The 26,547-nt window shown below is 42.3% G+C and overlaps 1 protein-coding gene across 1 annotated transcript in view; it reads right to left on the bottom strand.

Annotated features, from left to right (window-relative positions):
- Positions 1 to 26,547, bottom strand: part of SWIP (strumpellin and WASH-interacting protein) — a 320,197-nt gene that overhangs the window by 175,005 nt on the left and 118,645 nt on the right. The window contains exon 13 of the mRNA XM_071678856.1: positions 14,546 to 14,665. Coding sequence (XP_071534957.1) covers positions 14,546 to 14,665 — 120 coding nt within the window. The remainder of the gene's footprint in view (positions 1 to 14,545; positions 14,666 to 26,547) is intronic.

Here is a 26,547-nt window from a genome sequence, read left to right as displayed (position 1 = left end):
TAATCTTTCTTCTCATGCCAAGGGGTATAGGCCCCCAATAATCACCCATCTCTCTCCATCCACTTTCAGTTTTACCCATATCAATCTAGAGTTTACTTTCTTACACTCTATCACACATTCCCACAACTCCTGTTTCAGTTGTGCTACTCTTTCCTCTTTTCATACTATTCGCCATTTCCCGTGATAGCGACGGTAGCGTTAAGAACAGAGGACTGGGCCTTTGAGGCAATATCCTCACCTGGCCCCCTTCTCTGTTCCTTCTTTTGGGAAAAAAAAAAAAAAAAACACGAAAGAAATGGCCCAACCCACCCCCATACACATGTATATACATACGTCCACACACGCAAATATACATACCTACACAGCTTTCCATGGTTTACCCCAGACGCTTCACATGCCCTGATTCAATCCATTGACAGCATGTCAACCCCGGTATACCACATCGATCCAATTCACTCTATTCCTTGCCCTCCTTTCACCCTCCTGCATGTTCAGGCCCCGATCACACAAAATCTTTTTCACTCCATCTTTCCACCTCCAATTTGGTCTCCCACTTCTCCTCGTTCCCTCCACCTCCGACACATATATCCTCTTGGTCAACCTTTCCTCACTCATTCTCTCTATGTGCCCAAACCATTTCAAAACACCCTCTTCTGCTCTCTCAAACACGCTCTTTTTATTTCCACACATTTCTCTTACCCTTACGTTACTTACTCGATCAAACCACCTCACACCACACATTGTCCTCAAACATCTCATTTCCAGCACATCCATCCTCCTGCGCACAACTCTATCCATAGTCCACGCCTCGCCACCATACAACATTGTTGGAACCACTGTTCCTTCAAACATACCCATTTTTGCTTTCCGAGATAATGTTCTCGACTTCCACACATTCTTCAAGGCTCCCAGAATTTTCGCCCCCTCCCCCACCCTATGATCCACTTCCGCTTCCATGGTTCCATCCGCTGCCAGATCCACTCCCAGATATCTAAAACACTTTACTTCCTCCAGTTTTTCTCCATTCAAACTTACCTCCCAATTGACTTGACCCTCAACCCTACTGTACCTAATTACCTTGATCTTATTCACATTTACTCTTAACTTTCTTCTTTCACACACTTTACCAAACTCAGTCACCAGCTTCTCCAGTTTCTCACATGAATCAGCCACCAGCGCTGTATCATCAGCGAACAACAACTGACTCACTTCCCAAGCTCTCTCATCCCCAACAGACTTCATACTTGCCCCTCTTTCCAAAACTCTTGCATTCACCTCCCTAACAACCCCATCTATAAACAAATTAAACAACCATGGAGACATCACACACCCCTGCCGCAAACCTACATTCACTGAGAACCAATCACTTTCCTCTCTTCCTACACGTACACATGCCTTACATCCTCGATAAAAACTTTTCACTGCTTCTAACAACTTGCCTCCCACACCATATATTCTTAATACCTTCCACAGAGCATCTCTATCAACTCTATCATATGCCTTCTCCAGATCCATAAATGCTACATACAAATCCATTTGCTTTTCTAAGTATTTCTCACATACATTCTTCAAAGCAAACACCTGATCCACACATCCTCTACCACTTCTGAAATCACACTGCTCTTCCCCAATCTGATGCTCTGTACATGCCTTCACCCTCTCAATCAATACCCTCCCATATAATTTACCAGGAATACTCAACAAACTTATACCTGTGTAATTTGAGCACTCACTCTTATCCCCTTTGCCTTTGTACAATGGCACTATGCACGCATTCTGCCAATCCTCAGGCACCTCACCATGAGTCATACATACATTAAATAACCTTACCAACCAGTCAATAATACAGTCACCCCCTTTTTTAATAAATTCCACTGCAATACCATCCAAACCTGCTGCCTAACCCCAGGGATATATATATATATGTGTGTGTGTGTGTGTGTGTGTGTGTGTGTGAAGCGTCTGGGGTAAACCATGGAAAGTTCTGTGGGGCCTGGACGCGGAAAGGGAGCTGTGGTTTCGGTGCATTATTACATGACAGCTTGAGACTGAGTGTGAATGAATGGGGCCTTTGTTGTCTTTTCCTAGCGCTACCTCACACACATGAGGGGGGAGGGTGTTGTTATTCCATGTGTGGCGGGGTGGCGATGGGAATGAATAAAGGCAGACAGTATGAATTTTTGTACATGGGTATATATGTATATGTCTGTGTGTGTATATATATGTATACATTGAGATGTACAGTTATGTATATGTGCTGTGTGTGGACGTGTATGTATATACATGTGTATGTGGGTGGGTTGGGCCATTCTTTTGTCTGTTTCCTTGCACTACCTCGCTAACGCAGGAGACAGCAACAAAGCAAAATAAATAAATGAATAGAGTAGGAGAGATGGTCAAAGGACATTACTGGATTAGGTGTTAATTGATGGAGAAACTTTTGGATGTTAACGTGCTGAGAGGGGCAGCTGGAGGGATATATGATCACTATCTTGTGGAAGCGAAGGGGAAGATTTGTAGAGGTTTTCAAAAAATTAAAAGAGAATGCTTGGGAGAACAGAGTGTTGAGAGTAAGTGAGCTTGGAAAGGACACTTGTGTGAGGAAGTACCAGGAGAGATTGAGTGTAGAATAACAAAAATAGAAAGCAAAAAATGTGAGGGGAGTCGGTAAGGAATGGTATGTATTTAGGGAAGCAGTAATGGATTGTGCAAAAGATGCATGTGGCATAAGAAAGGTGGGTGGTGGGCAAATCAAAATGGGTCATGAGCGGAGGGATGAAGTAAAGTTGTTAGTGAAAGAGAAAAGAGATGCTTTTGGATGACACTTACAAGGAAGGAGTGCAAGCAATTGGGAGATTTATAAAAAGAAAGTGGCTGGAGGTCAAGAGGAAGGACCATGGGTTGAAAAAGAAGGCAAATGAGAGTTGGGATGAGAGTATCATTAAACACTAGGGTGGATAAAAAGATGTTTAGGAAGGAGGTAAATAGCATACATACGACAAGAGAACAAATGGGAACATCAGTTATGGGGGCAAGTGGGGAAGTAACAACAGGTAGTGATGAAGTGAGGAGATAGAGTAAGTATTTTGAGTGTTTGTTGAATGAGTTTGATGATAGAGTGGCTGATGTTGGCTGTTTTGGTCTGGGTGGTGTGCAAAGTGAGAGGGTCAGGGGGAATGGTTTAAGAGAGAAGAGTGGTGTGCCTGAGGATTTGCAGAATGCATGCATAGTGCCATTGTACAAAGGCAAAGGGGATAAAGGTGAATGTTCAAACTACAGGAGCATAAGTTTGCTAAGTATTTCTGGAAAATTGTAGGGGAGAGTATTGACTGAGAAGGTGAAGGCATTTACAGAGCATCAGACTGGGGAAGAGCAGAGTGGTTTCAGAAGTGGTAGAGGATGTCGGGATCAGGTGTTTGCTTTGAAGAATGTGTTAGAGAAATACTGAGAAGGCACATGATAGGGTTGATAGAGATGCTTAGTGGAATGTCTTAAGAGCATATGATGTGGGAGGGAAGTTGCTACAGGCAAAGAAAAGTTTTTACCATGAATGTAAGGAATGTGTATGAGTAGGAAGAAAGGTAAGTGATTGGTTCCCAGTGAAGGTTGGTCTGTGGCAGGGGTGTGTGATGACCTATGGTTGTTTAATGAGTTTATGGATGGGGTGATTAGGGAGGAAAATGCAAGAGTATGGTAGAGAGGGGCGAGTATGCAGTCAGTTGTGGATGAGAGGGCCCTTTCCACATCCAGGCCCCCAAGACCTTTCCATGGTTTACCCCAGACGCTTCACATACCCTGGTTCAATCCATTGACAGCGCATCAACCTCAGTATACCACACTGTTCCAATTCACTCTATTCCTTGCACACCTTTCACCCTCCTGTATGTTCAGGCCTTTATAGCTTAAAATCTTTTTCACTCAATCCTTCCACCTCCAATTTGATCTCCCACTTCTTGCTCCTTCCACGTCTGACACATATATCCTCTTTGTCAATCTTTCCTCACTCATTCTCTCCATATGTCCAAACCATTTCAATACACCCTCTTCTGTTCTCCCAACAACACTCTTTTCATTACCACACATCTCTCTTACCCTTTCATTACTTACTTGATCAAACCACCTCACACCACATATTGTCCTCGAACATTTCATTTCCAACACATCCACCCTCCTCCGCACACCTCCATCTATAGCCCATGCCTCACATCCATATAACATTGTTGGAACCACTATTCCTCCAAACATACCCATTTTTGCTATCCGAGATAACGTTCTCACCTTCCACATATTTTTCAACGCTCCAGGAACCTTTGCCCTCTCACCCATGTGTATATATTTTTTTCAAACATTCTCCATTTCCCGCATTAGCAAAGTAGCACCTAGAACAGAGGACAAGTCTTAGAAGGAATATATGGATGTATATGAGTGGAAGGGCCATGTGTGTGTGTGTGTGTGTGTGTGTGTGTGTGTGTGTGTGTGTGTGTGTGTGTGTGAGAGTGGATGGGTTTTTCGTTGTCCATTTCCTGGTGCAACTTTGCTAAGGTAGGAAACGGTGATCAAGTATAGTAATTTGCGTGCTGAAAATGGAATGGTGACTGGGAATATCTGGTTTAAAAAGAGAGATATACCTAAGTATACATATGTGAGAAGCAGAGATGGTTAAAGGGTGTTATTGGATTACATGTTAATTGATAGGCATGCAAAAGAGAGACTTTTGGATGTAAATGTTCTGATAGGGGCAGCTGGAGGGATGTTTGATCACTATCTTGTGGAGGCGAAGGTGAAGATTTGTAGAGGTTTTTGGAAAAGAAGAGAGAATGTTGGGGAGAAGAGAGTGGTGAAAGTAAGTGAGCTTGAAAAGGAGACTTGTGTGAGGAAGTACCAGGAGAGTGCAGAATGGCAAAAGGGGAAAGCAAATGATGTGAGGGGAGTGGGAGAGGAATGGGACATATTCAGGGAGGCAGTGAAAACTTGCGCAAAAGATGCACGTGGCATGAGAAAGGTGGGAGGTGGGCAGATTAGAAAGGGTAGAGGGGTGGGATAAAGAGGTAAGACTGTTAATGAAAGACAGGAAAGAGGCGTTTGCATGATCTTTGCAGGGTGGTAGTGCAAATGACTGGGAGATGTATAAAAGAAAGTGGCAGGTCAAGAGAAAGGTGCAAAAGGTGAAAAAGAGGGAAAATGAGAGTTGGGTTGAGAAAGTATCAATATATTTTTGGGAAAATAAAAAGATGTTTTGGAAGGAGGTGAATAACGTGTGTAAGACAAGAAAAGAAATGGGAACATGGGTGAAGGAGGCAAATACGGAGGTAACAACAATTAGTGATGAAGTGAGAAGGAGATAGAGTGAGTATTTTGAAGGTTTGTTGTATGTGTTTGATGACAGAGTGGCAGATGTAGGGTGTTTTGATTGGGTTGGTGTCAGGGAGAATGGTTTGGTAAACAGAGAAGAGGCAGTGAAAGCTTTGTAGATGATAAAAGCTGGCAAGACAGAGGGTTTGGATGGTATTGCAGTGGAATTTACTAAAAAAGGGGGTTACTGTGTTGTTGATTGGTTGGAAAGTATATTCAATGTATGTATGGACCACGGTGAAGTGCCCGAGGATTGGCAGAATGCATGCATAGTGCCACTGTACAAAGACAAAGGGGATGAAGGTGAGTGTTCAAATTACAGAGGTATAAGATTTTTTTAGTATTCCAGGGAAATTATATGGGAGGGTATTGATTGAAAGGGTAAAGACATATACAGAGCATCAGACTGGGAAAGAGCAGGGTGGTTTCAGAAGTGGTAGAGGATGTGTGGATCAGGTGTTTGCTTTGAATAATTTATGTGAGAAATACTTAGAAAATCAGATGGCTTTGTATGTAGCATTTATGGATCTGGAGAAGGCATATGATAGGGTTGATAGAAAAGCTTTATGGAAGGTTTTAAGAGTATATGGTGTGGGAGGTAAGTTGCAAGAAGCAGTAAAATGGTTTTACCAAGGATGTCAGGTATGTGTATGAGTAGAAAGAGAGGAAAGTGATTGGTTCCCAGTGAATGTCGGTTTGCGGCAGGGGTGCATGATGTCTCCATGGTTGTTTAATTTGTTTATGGCTGGGGTGGTTAGGGAAATGAATCTAAGAGTTTTGGAGAGAGGGGCAAGTATGCAGTCTGTTGTGGATGAGATGGCTTGGGAAGTGAGTCAGTTGTTGTTTGCTGATGATACAGCGCTAGTGGCTGATTTGGGTGAGAAACTGCAGAGGATGGTGACTGAGTCTGGTGAAGTGTATGAAAGGAGAAAGTTGAAAGTAAATGTGAATAAGAGCAAGATTCAGTAGGGTTGAGGGGCAAGTTAATTTTTAGGTAAGTTTAAATGGAGAAAAACTGGAGGAAGTGAAATGTTTTAGATATCTGGGAGAGGATTTGGCAGTGGATGGAATCATGGAAGCGGGAGTGAGTCACAGGGTGGGGGAGGGGGTGAAGGCTCTGAGAGCATTGAAAAATGTGTAGAAGATGAGAACATTATCTCGGAGAGCAAAACTGGGTATGTTTGAAGGAATAGTGGTTCCAACAAAGTTATACGGTTGCGAGGCATTGGCTATAGACAGGGTTGTGCAGAGGAGGAAGGATGTTTTGGAAATTAAATGTTTGAGGACAATATGTGGTATGAGGTAAGTAATGAAAGGGTAAGAGAGATGTGTGGTAATAAAAAGAGTGTGGTTGAGAAAGCAGAAGATGGTGTATTGAAAAAGTCTGGACACATGGAGAGAATAAGTGAGGAAAGATTGACAAAGAGGATATATGAGTTAGAGGTGTAGGGAACAAGGAGAAGCAGGAGAACAAATTGGAGGTGGAAGGATTGAGTGAAGATTTTAAGTGATCAGGGCCTGAGCATACAGGAGGGTGAAAGAAGTGCAAGGAACAGAGTGAACTGGAACAATGTGGCATACTGGGGTTGATGTTACTGTCAATGGATTGAACCAGGGCATGTGAAGCATCTGGGGAAAACCATGGAAAGGTCTGGGGGGCTTGGATGTAGAAAAGGAGCTGTGGTTTTGGGGCATTACACATGATAGCTAGAGACTCAGTGTGAACAAATGTATCCTTGTTGTCTTTTCCTGGCACTACCTTACTGGAGAGGGGGGGATGATGATGATGATGATGATGATGTTTCTTGTGTGGTGGGATGGCTATGGAAATGGATGAAGGCAGCAAGTATGAATATCCCTGGGGATAGGGGAGAAAGAATACTTCCCACTCATTCCTCATGTCATAGAAGGCAACTAAAGGGGACAGGAGCAGGGGGGCTAGAAACCTTCCCCTCCTTGTTTTCTAACTTTTTAAAAGGGGAAAGAGAATAAGGAGTCACGCTCAGATTGGGGTGTCTAAATGTGTGTAGACGTAACCAAGATGAGTACAAAGGAGAGATAGGTAGTATGTTTGAGGAAAGGAACCTGGATGTTTTAGCTCTTGAGTAAAATGAAGCTCAAGGGTAAAGGGGAAGAGTGGTTTGGGAATGTTTTGGGAGTAAAGTCAGGGGTTAGTGAGAGGATAAGAGTAAGGGAAGGAGTTGCACTACTCCTGAAACAGGAGTGATGGGAGTATGTGATAGAGTGTAAGAAAGTAACTCTAAACTGATAGGGGTAAAACTGAAAGTGGATGGAGTGAGATGGGTGATTATTGGTGCATATGCACCTGGGCATGAGAAGAAAGATCATGAGAGGCAAGTGTTTTAGGAGCAGCTGAGTGAGTGTGTTAGTAGTTTTGATGCACGAGACCGGGTTATAGAGATGGTTGATTTGAATGGAAAGGTGAGTAATGTGGCAGTTGAGGGAATAATTGGTGTACATGGAGTGTTCAGTGTTGTAAATGGAAATGGTGGATTGACTGGTGATTGGAAATACTTGGTTTAAAAAGAGAGATATACATAAGTATACATATGTAAGTAGGAGAGATGGCCAGAGAGCGTTCTTGGATTACGTGTTAATTGATAGGCACGTAAAAGAGAGACTTTTGGATGTTAATGTGCTGTGAGGTGCAACTGGAGGGATGTCTGATCATTATCTTGTGGAGGCGAAGGTGAAGATTTGTAGAGGTTTTCAGAAAAGATGAGAGAATGTTGGGGTGAAGAAAGTGGTGAGAGTAAGTGAGCTTGGGAAGGAGACTTGTGTGAAGATGTACTAGGAGAGACTTAGTACAGAATGGAAAAAAGTGAGAGAAAAGGACGTAAGGGGAGTGGGGGAGGAATGGGATGTATTTCGGGAAGCAGTGATGGCTTTCGCAAAAGATGTGGCATGACAAGCGTGGGAGGTGGGCAGATTAGAAAGGGTAGTGAGTGGTGGGATGAAGAAGTAAGAGTATTAGTGAAAGAGAAGAGAGAGGCATTTAGACAATTTTTGTAGGGAAATAATGCAAATGACTGGGAGATGTATAAAAGAAAGAGGCAGGAGGTCAAGAGAAAGGTGCAAGAGGTGAAAAAGAGGGCAAATGAGAGTTGGGGTCAGAGTATCATTAAATTTTAGGGAGAATAAAAAGATGTTTTGGAAGGAGGTAAATAAAGTGCATAAGACAAGGGAACAAATGGGAACATCAGTGAAGGGGGGTAATGGGGAGATGATAGCCAGTAGTGGTGATGTGAGAAGGAGATGGAGTGAGTATTCTGAAGGTTCGTTGAATGTGTTTGATGATAGAGTGGCAGATATAGGGTGTTTTGGTTGAAGTGGTGTGCAAAGTGAGAGGGTACGCGAGAATGATTTGGTAAACAGAGAAGAGGTAGTAAAAGCTTTGCAGAAGATGAAAGCTGGCAAGGCAGCAGGTTTGGATGGTAATACAGTGGAATTTATCAAAAAAAGGGTGACTGTATTGTTGACTGGTTGGTAAGGTTATCTAATGTATGTATGACTCATGGTGAGGTGCCTGAGGATTGGTGAAATGCTTGCATAGTGCCATTGGACAAAGGCAAAGGGAATAAAAGTGAGTGCTCAAATTACAGAGGTATACATTTGCTGAGTATTCCTGGGAAATTATATGGGAGGGTATTGATTGAGAGGTGAAAACATGTACACAGCATCAGATTGGGGAAGAGCAGTGTGGTTTCAGAAGTGGTACAGGATGCGTGGATCAGGTCTTTGCTTTGAAGAATGTATGTGAGAAATACTTAGAAAAACAAATGGATTTGTATGTAGCATTTATGGATCTGGAGAAGGCATATGACAGAGTTGATAGAGATGCTTTCTGGAAGGTATTAAGAGTATATGGTGTGGGAGGCAAGTTGTTAGAAGCAGTGAAAAGTTTTTATCGAGGATGTAAGGCATGTGTACGAGTAGGAAGAGAGGAAAGTGATTGGTTCAGTGAATGTTGGTTTGCGGCAGGGGTGCGTGATGTCTCCATGGTTGTTTAATCTATTTATGGATGGGGTTGTTAAGGAGGTGAATGCAAGAGTTTTGGAAAGAGGGGCAAGTATGCAGTCTGTTGTGGATGAGAGAGCTTGAGAAATGAGTCAGTTGTTGTTCGCTGATGATACAGCGCTTGTGGCTGATTCATGTGAGAAACTGCAGAAGCTGGTGACTGAGTCTGGTAAAGTGTGTGAAAGAAGAAAGCTGACAGTAAATGTGAATAAGAGCAAGGTTATTAGATATAGTAGGGTTGAGGGTCAAGTCAATTGGGAGGTAAGTTTGAATGGAGAAAAACTGGAGGAAGTGAAGTGTTTTAGATATCTGGGAGGGGCTTTGGCAGTGGATGGAATCATGGAAGTGGAAGTGAATCAGGGTGGGGGACAGGGCAAAAGTTCTGGGAACGTTGAAAAATGTGTGGAAGTCAAGAGTGTTATCTTGGAAAGCAAAATTGGGTATGTTTGAAGGAACAATGGTTCCAACAATGTTATATGGTTGTGAGGTGTGGGCTATAGATAGAGTTGTGCAGAGGAGGGTGGATGTGATGGAAATGAGATGTTTGAGGACAATATGAGGTGTGAGGTGGTTTGATCAAGTAAGTAATGAAAGGGTAAGAGAGATGTGTGGCAATAAAAAGAGTGTGGTTGAGAGAGCAGAAGAGGGTTTTGAAATGGTTTGGTCACAAGGAGAGAATGAGTGAGGAAAGATTGACAAGAGGATATATGTGTCAGTGGTGGAGGGAACGTGGAGAAGCGGGAGACCAAATTGGAGGTGGAAAGATGGAGTGAAAAAGATTTTGAGTGATCGGGGCCTGAACATGCAGGAGGGGGAAAGGCGTACAAGGAATAGAGTGAATTGGAACGATGTGGTATACCAGGGTCGACGTGCTGTCAATGGATTGAACCAGGGCATGTGAAGTGTCTGGGGTAAATCATGGAAAGTTTTGTGGGGCCTGGATGGGAAAGGGAGCTGTGGTTTCGGTGCATTACACATGACAGCTAGAGACTGAGTGTGAACGAAATGTATCCTTGTTGTCTTTTCCTGGCACTACCTCACTGGAGAGGGGGGGATGATGATGATGATGATGATGATGATGATGATGATGTTTCTTGTGTAGTGGGATGGCAATGGAAATGGATGAAGGCAGCAAGTATGAATATCCCTGGGGATAGGGGAGAAAGAATACTTCCCACTCATTCCTCATGTCATAGAAGGCATCTAAAGGGGACAGGAGCAGGGGGGCTAGAAACCTTCCCCTCCTTGTTTTCTAACTTTTTAAAAGGGGAAAGAGAATAAGGAGTCACGCGGGGAGTGCTCATCCTCCTCGAAGGCTCAGATTGGGGTGTCTAAATGTGTGTAGACGTAACCAAGATGAGTACAAAGGAGAGATAGGTAGTATGTTTGAGGAAAGGAACCTGGATGTTTTAGCTCTTGAGTAAAATGAAGCTCAAGGGTAAAGGGGAAGAGTGGTTTGGGAATGTTTTGGGAGTAAAGTCAGGGGTTAGTGAGAGGATAAGAGTAAGGGAAGGAGTAGCACTACTCCTGAAACAGGAGGGGTGGGAGTATGTGATAGAGTGTAAGAAAGTAACTCTAAACTGATAGGGGTAAAACTGAAAGTGGATGGAGTGAGATGGGTGATTATTGGTGCATATGCACCTGGGCATGAGAAGAAAGATCATGAGAGGCAAGTGTTTTAGGAGCAGCTGAGTGAGTGTGTTAGTAGTTTTGATGCACGAGACCGGGTTATAGAGATGGTTGATTTGAATGCAAAGGTGAGTAATGTGGCAGTTGAGGGAATAATTGGTGTACATGGAGTGTTCAGTGTTGTAAATGGAAATGGTGGATTGACTGGTGATTGGAAATACTTGGTTTAAAAAGAGAGATATACATAAGTATACATATGTAAGTAGGAGAGATGGCCAGAGAGCGTTCTTGGATTACGTGTTAATTGATAGGCACGTAAAAGAGAGACTTTTGGATGTTAATGTGCTGTGAGGTGCAACTGGAGGGATGTCTGATCATTATCTTGTGGAGGCGAAGGTGAAGATTTGTAGAGGTTTTCAGAAAAGATGAGAGAATGTTGGGGTGAAGAAAGTGGTGAGAGTAAGTGAGCTTGGGAAGAGGACTTGTGTGAAGAAGTACTAGGAGAGACTTAGTACAGAATGGAAAAAAGTGAGAGAAAAGGACGTAAGGGGAGTGGGGGAGGAATGGGATGTATTTCGGGAAGCAGTGATGGCTTTCGCAAAAGATGTGGCATGACAAGCGTGGGAGGTGGGCAGATTAGAAAGGGTAGTGAGTGGTGGGATGAAGAAGTAAGATTATTAGTGAAAGAAAAGAGAGAGGCATTTAGACAATTTTTGTAGGGAAATAATGCAAATGACTGGGAGATGTATAAAAGAAAGAGGCAGGAGGTCAAGAGAAAGGTGCAAGAGGTGAAAAAGAGAGCAAATGAGAGTTGGGGTCAGAGTATCATTAAATTTTAGGGAGAATAAAAAGATGTTTTGGAAGGAGGTAAATAAAGTGCATAAGACAAGGGAACAAATGGGAACATCAGTGAAGGGGGCTAATGGGGAGATGATAGCCAGTAGTGGTGATGTGAGAAGGAGATGGAGTGAGTATTCTGAAGGTTCGTTGAATGTGTTTGATGATAGAGTGGCAGATATAGGGTGTTTTGGTTGAGGTGGTGTGCAAAGTGAGAGGGTATGCGAGAATGATTTGGTAAACAGAGAAGAGGTAGTAAAAGCTTTGCAGAAGATGAAAGCCGGAAAGGCAGCAGGTTTGGATGGTAATACAGTGGAATTTATCAAAAAAGGGGTGACTGTATTGTTGACTGGTTGATAAGGTTATCTAATGTATGTATGACTCATGGTGAGGTGCCTGAGGATTGGTGAAATGCTTGCATAGTGCCATTGTACAAAGGCAAAGGGGATAAAAGTGAGTGCTCAAATTACAGAGGTATACATTTGCTGAGTATTCCTGGGAAATTATATGGGAGGGTATTGATTGAGAGGTGAAAACATGTACACAGCATCAGATTGGGGAAGAGCAGTGTGGTTTCAGAAGTGGTACAGGATGTGTGGATCAGGTCTTTGCTTTGAAGAATGTATGTGAGAAATACTTAGAAAAACAAATGGATTTGTATGTAGCATTTATGGATCTGGAGAAGGCATATGATAGAGTTGATAGAGATGCTTTCTGGAAGGTATTAAGAGTATATGGTGTGGGAGGCAAGTTGTTAGAAGCAGTGAAAAGTTTTTATCGAGGATGTAAGGCATGTGTACGAGTAGGAAGAGAGGAAAGTGATTGGTTCAGTGAATGTTGGTTTGCGGCAGGGGTGCGTGATGTCTCCATGGTTGTTTAATTTGTTTATGGATGGGGTTGTTAGGGAGGTGAATGCAAGAGTTTTGGAAAGAGGGGCAAGTATGCAGTCTGTTGTGGATGAGAGAGCTTGAGAAATGAGTCAGTTGTTGTTCGCTGATGATACAGCGCTTGTGGCTGATTCGTGTGAGAAACTGCAGAAGCTGGTGACTGAGTCTGGTAAAGTGTGTGAAAGAAGAAAGCTGATAGTAAATGTGAATAAGAGCAAGGTTATTAGATATAGTAGGGTTGAGGGTCAAGTCAATTGGGAGGTAAGTTTGAATGGAGAAACTCTGGAGGAAGTGAAGTGTTTTAGATATCTGGGAGGGGGTTTGGCAGTGGATGGAATCATGGAAGTGGAAGTGAATCAGGGTGGGGGACGGGGCGAAAGTTCTGGGAACGTTGAAAAATGTGTGGAAGTCGAGAGTGTTATCTTGGAAAGCAAAAATGGGTATGTTTGAAGGAACAATGGTTCCAACAATGTTATATGGTTGTGAGGCGTGGGCTATAGATAGAGTTGTGCAGAGGAGGGTGGATGTGATGGAAATGAGATGTTTGAGGACAATATGAGGTGTGAGGTGGTTTGATCAAGTAAGTAATGAAAGGGTAAGAGAGATGTGTGGCAATAAAAAGAGTGTGGTTGAGAGAGCAGAAGAGGGTTTTGAAATGGTTTGGTCACAAGGAGAGAATGAGTGAGGAAAGATTGACAAGAGGATATATGTGTCAGTGGTGGAGGGAACGTGGAGAAGCAGGGGACCAAATTGGAGGTGGAAAGATGGAGTGAAAAAGATTTTGAGTGATCGGGGCCTGAACATGCAGGAGGGGGAAAGGCGTACAAGGAATAGAGTGAATTGGAACGATGTGGTATACCAGGGTCGACGTGCTGTCAATGGATTGAACCAGGGCATGTTAAGTGTCTGGGGTAAATCATGGAAAGTTTTGTGGGGCCTGGATGGGAAAGGGAGCTGTGGTTTCGGTGCATTACACATGACAGCTAGAGACTGAGTGTGAACGAATGTGGCCTTTGTTGTCTTTTCCTAGTGCTATCTCGCACACATGAGGGGGGGAGGGGGTTGTCATTTCATGTGTGGTGGGGTGGCGACGGGAATGAATAAGGGCAGACAGTATGAATTATGTACATGTGTATATATGTATATGTCTGTGTGTGTATATATATGTATACATTGAGATGTATAGGTATGTATATGTGCGTGTGTGGATGTGTATGTATATACATGCATATGTGGGTGGGATGGGCCATTCTTTCGTCTGTTTCCTTGCACTACCTCACTAATGCGGGAGACAGCGACAAAGTATGATAAGTATATATGTATATATCTGTGTATGTATATGTATGTATACACTGAACTGTACATGTATGTATATGTGCATATATTGGCATTTATGTATACATATGTGTATATGAGTGGTTGGGCCATTCTTTGTATGTTCCCTTGCGTTACCTCTCTGATGCAGGAAACAGCAGTTAAGTGTAATAATAATAAATAATAAATAAATAAATAGTAGCATATTTGGAGAAATCATTTCATTTAGCATAATTATGATTACTGCATTGTTTATTAGGAATATATTCATTACATTAAACAAGGACTAGGTGTTCTACTTTCCACAGTAAAACAGAGGATGGAGCCTAATAGGAATTTTTCCTTTAAGGCTTAGTTTTCTATGGTGAGAAACTGCAAACAAGATGAACAAATCATATGAAAGTAATTTAGTGTCTGATGATGTCAAAACATACATCATTTTCAAAAATATTTGAAACGAAATTTCACCATCAATTCAACAAACTTACATATTCCTTGATATATCCATAGACCTCATTCTTGAACTGAATTAAGAGTTGGTCTGAAGCAGGAAGATGACAACATTTTTCCAGTGGTAATGCACAGTCTTCTACGGCTGCTAGCATGAACTGTATAAAAAGATAGGGAAAGAGATATGAAATAGTATAATCAGTCTGGATCATTGTAAACACAAAAATACTCAATTTTGTACACATAACTTAAACAGAGCAATGTTGTCTTGGAGGATATGATGCTGAAGTTAATGCTTCATGCAGAATGCAAAAAGGTTAAAAGTCAACAAATCCTAAAGAATAAAAAAGGTGCTGGACTGTATCATGCTGTCAAGCTTGTTAATTCCATTTCTGAGTAGAGGAAAATATTTACAATCCAAACATCATAACTTTAGACCATGGAGTTTATGCATAATTTCTGCTTCTCCAAAAGTGTTCAAGCTCTCTTTCAATGCCATATTGACGTGTATCCAGCTAACATCTAATGGTCACAATGAAGGACAATCACTCCCTCAAAACACCATCCATTCTCGGCATAACATACATCACACACGATTAATCATTTCCCATACCAACAGCATAAACAGAAGAGCAACACATACACTACATGCCCTCAAAACACTAGCTGACACCACATTTGGACAAGAAAAAATCCCAATGCATCAACTACAAACAATCTATCCACTCCACTCTAAACTGTACTTCACCTGCCTGGTCATCCACTTTCTCAAAAACAAATATAACAAAGATAAACAACATGCAAATTTAGCACTTAGAACTACCACTGGATACTTAGAAACCAAAGATACTTATAAGTTATGCAATATAACAAAGATCCTCCTATTAAAATTTCAACTGAAAAGGCTTGGCACTCAAATCTTTGCAATAGCACGAGACTCCCTCCCACCCAAACCACTCAATAAGAAACAACTGACCCCCAAGCAGAAACAAACAGCATACCTTTTTCTCACAGCTAAACAACATCTACCCACAGCCCCCCTTACCCTCAGAAAATATAATCCTGAAAAAACACAGAATGGAACAGCCTGACAAATAGTCTTAAAACAATATCCCACCAGACATTTTTCCATCAGAAACAACATTCCCCTAACAAAATAGAGTTACATTCCATCTATCCTGTGCACATCAGCTACTACAAATGCTGATTTGTCATATCCTAATATGGACACCACTTTATTGCTGCTAAGATGCCCCAAACTCTCTGCACATAAATACACACATAACATAAATGCACTTTATGACCTATGATCCTGGCCAGTGGACATGACCAACAAAATGAGTGCTGCAGGAGGATCATAAGACCAAGGGACCCCTAAGGCAGATAGTAGGTGTGTGTGTGTGTGTGCGCATTCCTGGAGACAGTAGAAAGAATACTGCCCACATATCTCTTACCAGTCACAGAAGGCAACTAAGAGGAGTGGAAGTGGGGACTGGAATTCTTCCCTCTTGTATTATTTTCCAAAACGAGCAAAAGAGGAAAGAGCTAAATGAAGACGTTTCATCCTTCAAGGCTCAGTCATCTGTTCTGGACACTACGTCATTCAGGCAGAAACAGTGAACATGAATGAAAAAAATATTATGATCATTGTTTCTCGCATTAGAGAGGTAACACTATGAAAGAGACGAAGAGAGACCCATCCACTCACGTACACATAACACATATATACACATACACATGTATACACATATGCAGCAGGGGTGTGTGATGTCCCCATGGTTGTTTAATTTGTTTATGGATGGGGTGGTTAGGGAGGTAAGTGCAAGAGTTTTGTTGAGATGGGCAAACATGCAGTCCGCTGGGGATGAAAGGGCCTAGGAAGTGAGTCGGTGTTGTTTGCCAAAGATACAACTCTAGTAGCTGATTTATGTGAGAAACTGCAGAGGTTGGTGACTGAGTTTGGAAAAGTGTGTGAAAGGAGCAAGTTGAGAGTAAATGCAAATAAGAGCAAGATTAGGTTCAGTAGGGTTGAGGGTCAAGTTAATTGGGATGTATGTTTGAATGAAGAAAAGTTGGAGGAAGTGAAGTGTTTTAGATAACTGGGAGTGGACTTAGCAGAGAATGAAACCATGGAAGCAGAAGTTAGTCACAGGGAGGGGTCGAATGTTCTGGGTGTGATGAAGAATGTATGGAAGGAGAGAACATTATCTTGGAGAGCAAAAACAGGTATGTTTGAAGGAATAATAGTTCTAACAATGTTATATAGTTGTGGGGCATGGGCTATACATAGGGTTGTACAGAGGAGAGTGGATTTGTTGGAAACCAAATATTTGAGTGCAATATGTGGTGTGAGGTGGTTTGATCAAGTAAGTAATGAAAGGGTAAGAGAGATGTGTGAAAATAAAAAGAGTGGTTGAGAGAGCAGAATAGGGTGTGTTGAAATGGTCTGGACATATGGAGAGAATGAGTAACGAAATACTGAAAAAGAGGATATATGTGTTAGAGATGGAGGGAACAAGGAGAAGCGGGAGACCATACTGGAGGTGGAAGGATGGAGTGAGAAAAAATTTTGAGCGATCAATGCCTGAACATTACAGACGTATAAGTTTGTTGAGTATTCCTGGGAAATTATATGGGAGGATATTGATTGAGAGGGTGAAGGCATGTACAGAGCATCAGATTGGGGAAGAGCAGTATGGTTTCAGAAGCAGTAGAGGATGTGTGGATCAGGTGTTTGCTTTGAAGAATGTATGTGAGAAATACTTAGAAAAGCAAATGGATTTGTATGCAGCATTTATGGATCTGGAGAAGGCATATGATAAGGTTTATAGAGATGCTTTGTGGAAGGTTTTAAGATTATACAGTGTGAGAGGTAAGTTGGCAGAAGCAGTGAAAAGTTTTTACTAAGGATGTATGGCATGTGTAGGAGTAGGATGAGAGGAAAGGGATTGGTTCCCGGTAAATGTTGGATTTGTGGCAGGGGTGTGTGATGTCCCCATGATTGTTTAATGTGTTTATGGATGGGGTGGTTAGGGATGTAAATGCAAGAGCTTCAGAGAGAAGGGTGAGTATGCAGTCTGTTGTGGATGAGGGGGACTGGGAAGTGAGTCAGTTGTTGTTTGCCGATAATACAGCTCTAGTGGCTGATTTGGGTGAGAAACTGCAGATGTTGGTGACTGAATTTGGAAAAGTGGGTGAAAGGAGAAAGTTGAGAGTAAATGTGAAAAAGAGCAAGGTTATTAGGTTCAGTGGGATTGAGGGATAAGTTTATTTGGATGCAAGTTTGAATGGAGAAAAATTGGGGAAGTGAAGTGTTTTAGATATTCGGGAGTGGACTTAGCAGCAGATGGAACTATGGAAGTGGAAGTGAGTCACAGGTTGGGGGAGGGGGGCGAAGTTTCTGGGAGCAATGAAGAATGTGTAGAAGGAGAGAACTTTATCTCAGAGACCAAAAATGGGCATGTTTGAAGGAATAGTAGTTCCAACAATGTTATATGGTTGTGAGACATGGGCTATAGATAAGGTTGTAGGGAGGAGGGTGGATGTGTTGGAAATGAAATGGTTTGATCGAGTAAGTAATGAAAGGATAAGAGAGATGAGTGGAAACAAAAACTGTATGGTTGAGAGAGCAGAAGAAGGTGTGCTGAAATGATTTGGACATATGGAGAGAATGAGTGAGGAAAGGTTGACAAAGAGGATGTATGTGTCAGAGGTGAAGGGAAAATGAAGAAGCAGGAGACCAAATTGGAGGTGGAAGGATGGAGTGAAAAAGATTTTGAGCAATTGGGGCTTGAACATACAGGAGGGTGAAAGGCATGCAAGGAATAGAGTGAATTGGAATGATGTGGTATACCTGGGTCGACATGCTGTCAATGGACTGAACCAGGGCATGTGAAGCATCTGGGGTAAACCATGTAAAAGCCTGTGGGGCCTGGATGTGGATAGGGAGCTGCGGTTTTGGTGCATTACACATGACAGCTAGAGACTGAGTGTGAACGAAGTGGCCTTTTTATGTTGGTTTACCCAGCATTACCTCATTGAAGTTGGGGGTAGCAATGCTATTTCCTGTGTGGCGGGGTAATGGCAGAAATGGATGAAGGCAAGCAAGTATAAATATGTACATGTGTATATACATCTGGGTATGTGTATGTATATATATATATATGTATATTTTCTTTTTTTTTTTTGCTTTGTCGCTGTCTCCCGCGTTTGCGAGGTAGCGCAAGGAAACAGACGAAAGAAATGGCCCAACCCACACCCATACACATGTATATACATATGTCCACACACGCAAATATACATACCTACACAGCTTTCCATGGTTTACCCCAGATGCTTCACATGCCCTGATTCAATCCACTGACAGCACGTCAACCCCGGTATACCACATCGATTAATTCACTCTATTCCTTGCCCTCTTTTCACCCTCCTGCATGTTCAGGCCCCGATCACACAAAATCTTTTTCACTCCATCTTTCCACCTCCAATTTGGTCTCCCACTTCTCCTCGTTCCCTCCACCTCCGACACATATATCCTCTTGGTCAATCTTTCCTCACTCATTCTCTCCATGTGCCCAAACCATTTCAAAACACCCTCTTCTGCTCTCTCAACCACGCTCTTTTTATTTCCACACATCTCTCTTACCATTACGTTACTTACTCGATCAAACCACCTCACACCACACATTGTCCTCAAACATCTCATTTCCAGCACATCCATCCTCCTGCGCACAACTCTATCCATAGCCAATGCCTCGCAACCATACAACATTGTTGGAATCACTATTCCTTCAAACATACCCATTTTTGATTTCCGAGATAATGTTCTCGACTTCCACACATTCTTCAAGGCTCCCAGAATTTTCGCCCCCTCCCCCACCCAATGATCCACTTCCGCTTCCATGGTTCCATCCGCTGCCAGATCCACTCCCAGATATCTAAAACACTTTACTTCCTCCAGTTTTTCTCCATTCAAACTTACCTCCCAATTGACTTGACCCTCAACCCTACTGTACCTAATAACCTTGCTCTTATTCACATTTACTCTTAACTTTCTTCTTTCACACACTTTACCAAACTCAGTCACCAGCTTCTGCAGTTTCTCACATGAATCAGCCACCAGCGCTGTATCATCAGCGAACAACAACTGACTCACTTCCCAAGCTCTCTCATCCCCAACAGACTTCATACTTGCCCCTCTTTCCAGGGACTCTTGCATTCACCTACCTAACAACCCCATCCATAAACAAATTAAACAACCATGGAGACATCACACACCCCTGCCGCAAACCTACATTCACTGAGAACCAACCACTTTCCTCTCTTCCTACACGTACACATGCCTTACATCCTCGATAAAAACTTTTCACTGCTTCTAACAACTTGCCTCCCACCCATATATTCTTAATACCTTCCACATAGCATCTCTATCAACGCTATCATATGCCTTCTCCAGATCCATAAATGCTACACACAAATCCATTTCCTTTTCTAAGTATTTCTCACATACATTCTTCAAAGCAAACACCTGATCCACACACCCTCTACCACTTCTGAAACCACACTGCTCTTCCCCAATCTGATGCTCTGTACATGCCTTCACCCTCTCAATCAATATCCTCCCATATAATTTACCAGGAATACTCAACAAACTTATACCTCTGTAATTTGAGCACTCACTCTTATCCCCTTTGCCTTTGCACAATGGCACTATGCACGCATTCCGCCAATCCTCAGGCACCTCACCATGTGTCATACATACATTAAATAACCTTACCAACCAGTCAATAATACAGTCACCCCCTTTTTTAATAAATTCCACTGCAATACCATCCAAACCTGCTGCCTTGCCGGCTTTCATCTTCCGCAAAGATTTTACTAACTCTTCTCTGTTTACCAAATCATTTTCCCTAACCCTCTCACTTTGCACATCACCTAAACCAAAACACCCTATATCTGCCACTCTATCATCAAACACATTCAACAAACCTTCAAAATACTCACTCCATCTCCTTCTCACATCACCACTACTTGTTATCACCTCCCCATTTGTGCCCTTCACTGAAGTTCCCATTTACTCCCTTGTCTTAAGCACTTTATTTACCTCCTTCCACAACATCTTTTTATTCTCCCTAAAATTTAATGATACTCTCTCACCCCAACTCTCATTTGCCCTCTTTTTCACCTCTTGCACCTTTCTCTTGACCTCCTGTCTCTTTCTTTTATACATCTCCCACTCAACTGCATTTTTTCCCTGCAAAAATCGTCCAAATGCCTCTCTCTTCTCTTTCACTAATAATCTTGCTTCTTCATCCCACCACTCACTATCCTTTCTAATCAACCCACCTCCCACTCTTCTCATGCCACAAGCATCTTTTGTGCAATCCATCACTGATTCCCTAAATACATCCCATTCCTCCCCCACTCCCTTTACTTCCATTGTTCTCACCTTTTTCCATTCTGTACTCAGTCTCTCCTGGTACTTCCTCACACAAGTCTCCTTCCCAAGCTCACTTACTCTCACCACCCTCTTCACCCCAACATTCACTCTTCTTTTCTGAAAACCCATACAAATCTTCACCTTAGCCTCCACACGATAATGATCAGACATCCCTCCAGTTGCACCTCTCAGCACATTAACATCCAAAAGTCTCTCCTTCGCGCGCCTGTCAATTAACACGTAATCCAATAACGCTCTCTGGCCATCTCTCCTACTTACATACGTATACTTATGTATATCTCGCTTTTTAAACCAGGTATTCCCAATCACCAGTCCTTTTTCAGCACATAAATCTACAAGCTCTTCACCATTTCCATTTACAACACTGAACACCCCATGTATACCAATTATTCCCTCAACTGCCACATTACTCACCTTTGCATTCAAATCACCCATCACTATAACCCGGTCTCGTGCATCAAAACCACTAACACACTCATTCAGCTGCTCCCAAAACACTTGCCTCTCATGATCTTTCTTCTCATGCCCAGGTGCATATGCACCAATAATCACCCATCTCTCTCCATCAACTTTCAGTTTTATCAATATTAATCGAGAATTTACTTTCTTACATTCTATCACATACTCCCACATATATAAATATATATAAAGCTGGTGACTGAGTTTGGTAAAGTGTGTGAAAGAAGAAAGTTAAGAGTAAATGTGAATAAGAGCAAGGTTATTAGGTACAGTAGGGTTGAGGGTTAATTCAATTGGGAGGTGAGTTTGAATGGAGAAAAACTGGAGGAAGTGAAGTGTTTTAGATATCTGGGAGTGGATCTGGCAGCGGATGGAACCATGGAAGTGGAAGTGGATCATAGGGTGGGGGAGGGGGCGAAAATTCTGGGAGCCTTGAAGAATGTGTGGAAGTCGAGAACATTATCTCGGAAAGCAAAAATGGGTATGTTTGAAGGAATAGTGGTTCCAACAATGTTGTATGGTTGCGAGGCGTGGACTATGGATAGAGCTGTGCACAGGAGGATGGATGTGCTGGAAATGAGATGTTTGAGGACAATGTGTGGTGTGAGGTGGTTTGATCGAGTAAGTAACGTAAGGGTAAGAGAGATGTGTGGAAATAAAAAGAGCGTGGTTGAGAGAGCAGAAGAGGGTGTTTTGAAATGGTTTGGGCACATGGAGAGAATGAGTGAGGAAAGATTGACCAAGAGGATATACGTGTCGGAGGTGGAGGGAACGAGGAGAAGAGGGAGACCAAATTGGAGGTGGAAAGATGGAGTGAAAAAGATTTTGTGTGATCGGGGCCTGAACATGCAGGAGGGTGAAAGGAGGGCAAGGAATAGAGTGAATTGGAGCGATGTGGTATACAGGGGTTGACGTGCTGTCACTGGATTGAATCAAGGCATGTGAAGCATCTGGGGTAAACCATGGAAAGCTGTGTAGGTATGTATATTTGCGTGTGTGGACGTGTGTATGTACATGTGTATGGGGGGGGGGGTTGGGCCATTTCTTTCGTCTGTTTCCTTGCGCTACCTCGCAAATGCGGGAGACAGCGACAAAGTATAAAAAAAAAAAAAAAAAAAAAATATATATATATATATATATATGTTGATTATACCTGGGGAAAGGGGAGAAAGAATACTTCCCATGTATTCCCTGCGTGTCGTAGAAGGCGACTAAAAGGGAAGGGAGCGGGGGGCTGGAAATCCTCCCCTCTCTTTTCCAAAAGAAGGAACAGAGAAGGGGGCCAGGTGAGGATATTCCCTCAAAGGCCCAGTCCTCTGTTCTTAACGCTACCTCGCTAACGTGGGAAATGGCGAATAGTTTGAAAGAAAAAAAAGAAAGTATATGTTGATATGTATAAGTATGTATACAGGTGTGTATGAGCATTTATGTATATGAGTTGATGGGCCATTCTTCATCTGTTTCTTGGCACTATCTTGCTGATGCGAGAAACAGCAATTAAGTATTATAATAATAATGATAATAATACTAATTATAATTTTTTTCTTTCTTTCAAACTATTCGCCATTTCCCGCATTAGCGAGGTAGCGTTAAGAACAGAGGACTGGGCCTTTGAGGGAATACCCTCACCTGGCCCAATTCTCTGTTCCTTCTTTTGAAAAAAAAAAAAAAAAAAAAAAAAAAAAAAAAAAAAGAGAGAGAGGGGAGGATTTCCAGCCCCCCGCTCCCTCCCCTTTTAGTCGCCTTCTACGACACGCAGGGAATACGTGGGAAGTATTCTTAATATTATAATAATAATAATAATAATAATATTTATATATATTATCCCTGGGGATAGGGGATTAAGAATACTTCCCACGTATTCCCTGCGTGTCGTAGAAGGCGACTAAAAGGGGAGGGAGCGGGGGGCTGGAAATCCTCCCCTCGTTTTTTTTTAATTTTCCAAAAGAAGGAACAGAGGGGGGCCAGGTGAGGGTATTCCAAAAAAGGCCCAGTCCTCTGTTCTTAACGCTACCTCGCTAACGCGGGAAATGGCAAATAGTTTGAAAGAAAAAAGAAAGATTAATATATATCTATTTTTTTATACTTGTTATACTTACTTGCCATATCCCGCATCAGCGAGGTAGTGCAAGGAAACAGACCAAAGAATGGCACAACCCACCCACATACACATGTATATACATAAACGCCCACACACGCACATATACATACCTATACATTTCAATGTACATATATGTGTACATACCCAAATACATATACATATATGCACATGTACATATTCATACTTGCGGCCTTCATCCATTCCTGTCGCCACCCCACCACACATGAAATAGCATCCCCCCCCCAGTGGGGTAGCCCAAGGAAAAGACAAAAATGGCCACATTCGTTCACACTCAGTCTCTAGCTGTCATGTGCAATGAACAGAAACCACAGCTCCCTTTTCACATCCAGGCCCCACAAAACTTTCCATGTTTACCCCAGATGCTTCACATGCCTTGGTTCAATCCATTGACAGCATGTTGACCCCGGTATACCACATCGTTCCAATTCACTCTATTCCTTGCGCACCTTTCACCCTTCTGTATGTTCAGGCCCTGATGGTTCAAAATCTTTTTCAATCCATCCTTCCACTTCTAATTTGGTCTCCTGCTTCTCCTTCTTCCCTCCACCTCTGACACATACATTCTCTTTGACAATCTTTCCTCACTCATTCCCTCCATGTGACCAAATAATTTCAATACACACTCTTCTGCTCTCTCAACCACACTCTCTTTATTACCACACATCCCTCTTACCCTTTGATTAATTACTCGACCAAACCACCTTACATCACATATTGTCCTCAAACATTTCATTTCCAACACATCCACCCTCCTCCGCACAACCCTATCTATAGTCCATGCCTCACAACCATATAACATTGTTAGAACCACTATTCTTTCAAACATACCCATTTTTGCTAATCACTTCCACTTCCATGGTTCCATCTGCTGCTAAGTCCACTCCCAGCTATCTGAAACACTTCACTTCCTCCACTTTTTCTCCATTCAAACTTACCTCCCAATTAACTTGTCCCTCAGCCCTCCTGAACCTAATAACCTTGCTATTATTCACATTTGCTCTCAACTTTCTTCTTTCACACACCTTACCAAACTCAGTCACTAACCTCTGCAGTTTCTCACCCAAATCAGCAATCAGCGTTGCATCATCAGCGAACAATAACTGACTCACTTCCCATGCCCCCTCATCAACAACAGACTGCATACTTGTCCCTCTCTCCAAAACTCTTGCACTCACCTTCGTAACCACCCCATCTGTAAACAAATTAAACAACCATGGAGACATCACGCACCCCTGCCGCAAACCAACATTTACTGGGAACCAATTACTTTCCTCTCTTCCCACTCGTGCACATGCCTTACTCCCTTGGTAAAAACTTTTCACTTCTTCTAGCTACTTACTTCCCACACCATATACTCTTAATACTTTCCACAAAGCATCTCTATCAACCCTATCATATGCCTTCTCTAGATCCATAAATGCTACATACAAATACATGTTTTTTCTAAACATTTCTCACATACATTCTTCAAAGCATACACCTGATTCACACATCCTCTTCCAATTCTGACACCACACAGCTCTTCCCCAATCTGATGCTCTGTGCATGCCTTTAGCCTCTCAATCAATACTCTCCCATATAATTTCCCAGGAATACTCAACAAACTTATGCCTCTGTAATTTGAACACTCACCTTTATCCCCTCTGCCTTTGTACAATGGCACTATGCATGCATTCTGCTAATCCTCAGGCAATTAACCATGATCCATACATATACCGAATATCCTTACCAACCAATCAACAACACAGTCACCCCTTTTTTAATGAATTCTACTGCAATACCATCAAAACCCACTGCCTTGACAGCTTTCATTTTCCACAAAGCTTTCACTTCCTCTTCTCTCTTTACCAAACCATTCTCCCTTACCCTCTCACTTCACACATCATCCCAATCAAAACAAACTATATCTGCCACTCTATCATCAAACACATTCAACAAACCTTCAAAATACTCACTTCATCACTTCCTGTTATTACCTCGCCACTTAACCTCTCTCACCCTACTGTATGTTCAGCCCCCAACTGCTCAAAATCTTTTTCACTCTATCCTTCCACCTCCAATTTGGTCTTCCACTTCTTATTCCCTCCACCTCTGACACATATCCTCTTTGTCAATCTCTCCTCACTCATTCTCTCCATATGTCCAAATCATTTCAACACACCTTCCTCTCTCTCAACAACACTCTTTTTATTTTCACACATCTCTCTTACCCTTTCATTATTTTCTCAATCAAACCACCTTACACCACATGTCCTCAAAACATTTCAATTCCATCACATCCACCCTCCTCTGTACAAATCTATCTATAGGCCATGCCTTGCAACCATATAATATTATTTCTAGAGCTAGTATTCCCTCAAACATGCCAATCTTTACTCTCTGAGACATCATTCTCTATTTCCACACATTCTTAATTGCTCCTAGAACCGTCACCCCATCCCCCACCCTATGACTCACTTCTGCTTCCATGACTCCATTCACTGGCAAGTCTACTTCCAGATATCTTAAACATTTCACTTTCCCCAATTTCTCTCCATTCAAACTTACATCCCATCTAACTTCTCCCTCAACCCTGCTGAACCTAATAACCTTGCTCTTACTCACATTTACTCTCAACTTTTTCCTTTCATATACTTTTCCAAACTTAATCAACAACTTCTGTAGTTTCTCACTTGAATCAGCCACTAGAGCTGTATCATCAGTGAACAACAACTGACACTTCCCAGGACCTCTCATCCCTAACAGAATGCATACTCACCCCTCCCTCCAAAACTCTTGCATTTACCTTACTCATCAGCTCATCCATATGTAAATAAACAGCCATGAGGACATCAGACACTCCTGCTGTATACAAATCTTCAATGGGAACCAATCAATCCCCTCTCTTCCAATTCGTACACATACCTTACAACCTTGATAAAAACTTCTCACTGCTTCTAGCAGCTTACCTTCCACACTATACATTCTTAAGACCTTCCACAAAGCATCTCTATCATCCC

The sequence above is a fragment of the Panulirus ornatus genome, chromosome 28, assembly GCF_036320965.1.
Source record: "Panulirus ornatus isolate Po-2019 chromosome 28, ASM3632096v1, whole genome shotgun sequence".
NCBI classification, from domain to species: Eukaryota; Metazoa; Arthropoda; class Malacostraca; order Decapoda; family Palinuridae; genus Panulirus; species Panulirus ornatus.
This window is presented reverse-complemented; position numbering and strand designations above follow the sequence as displayed.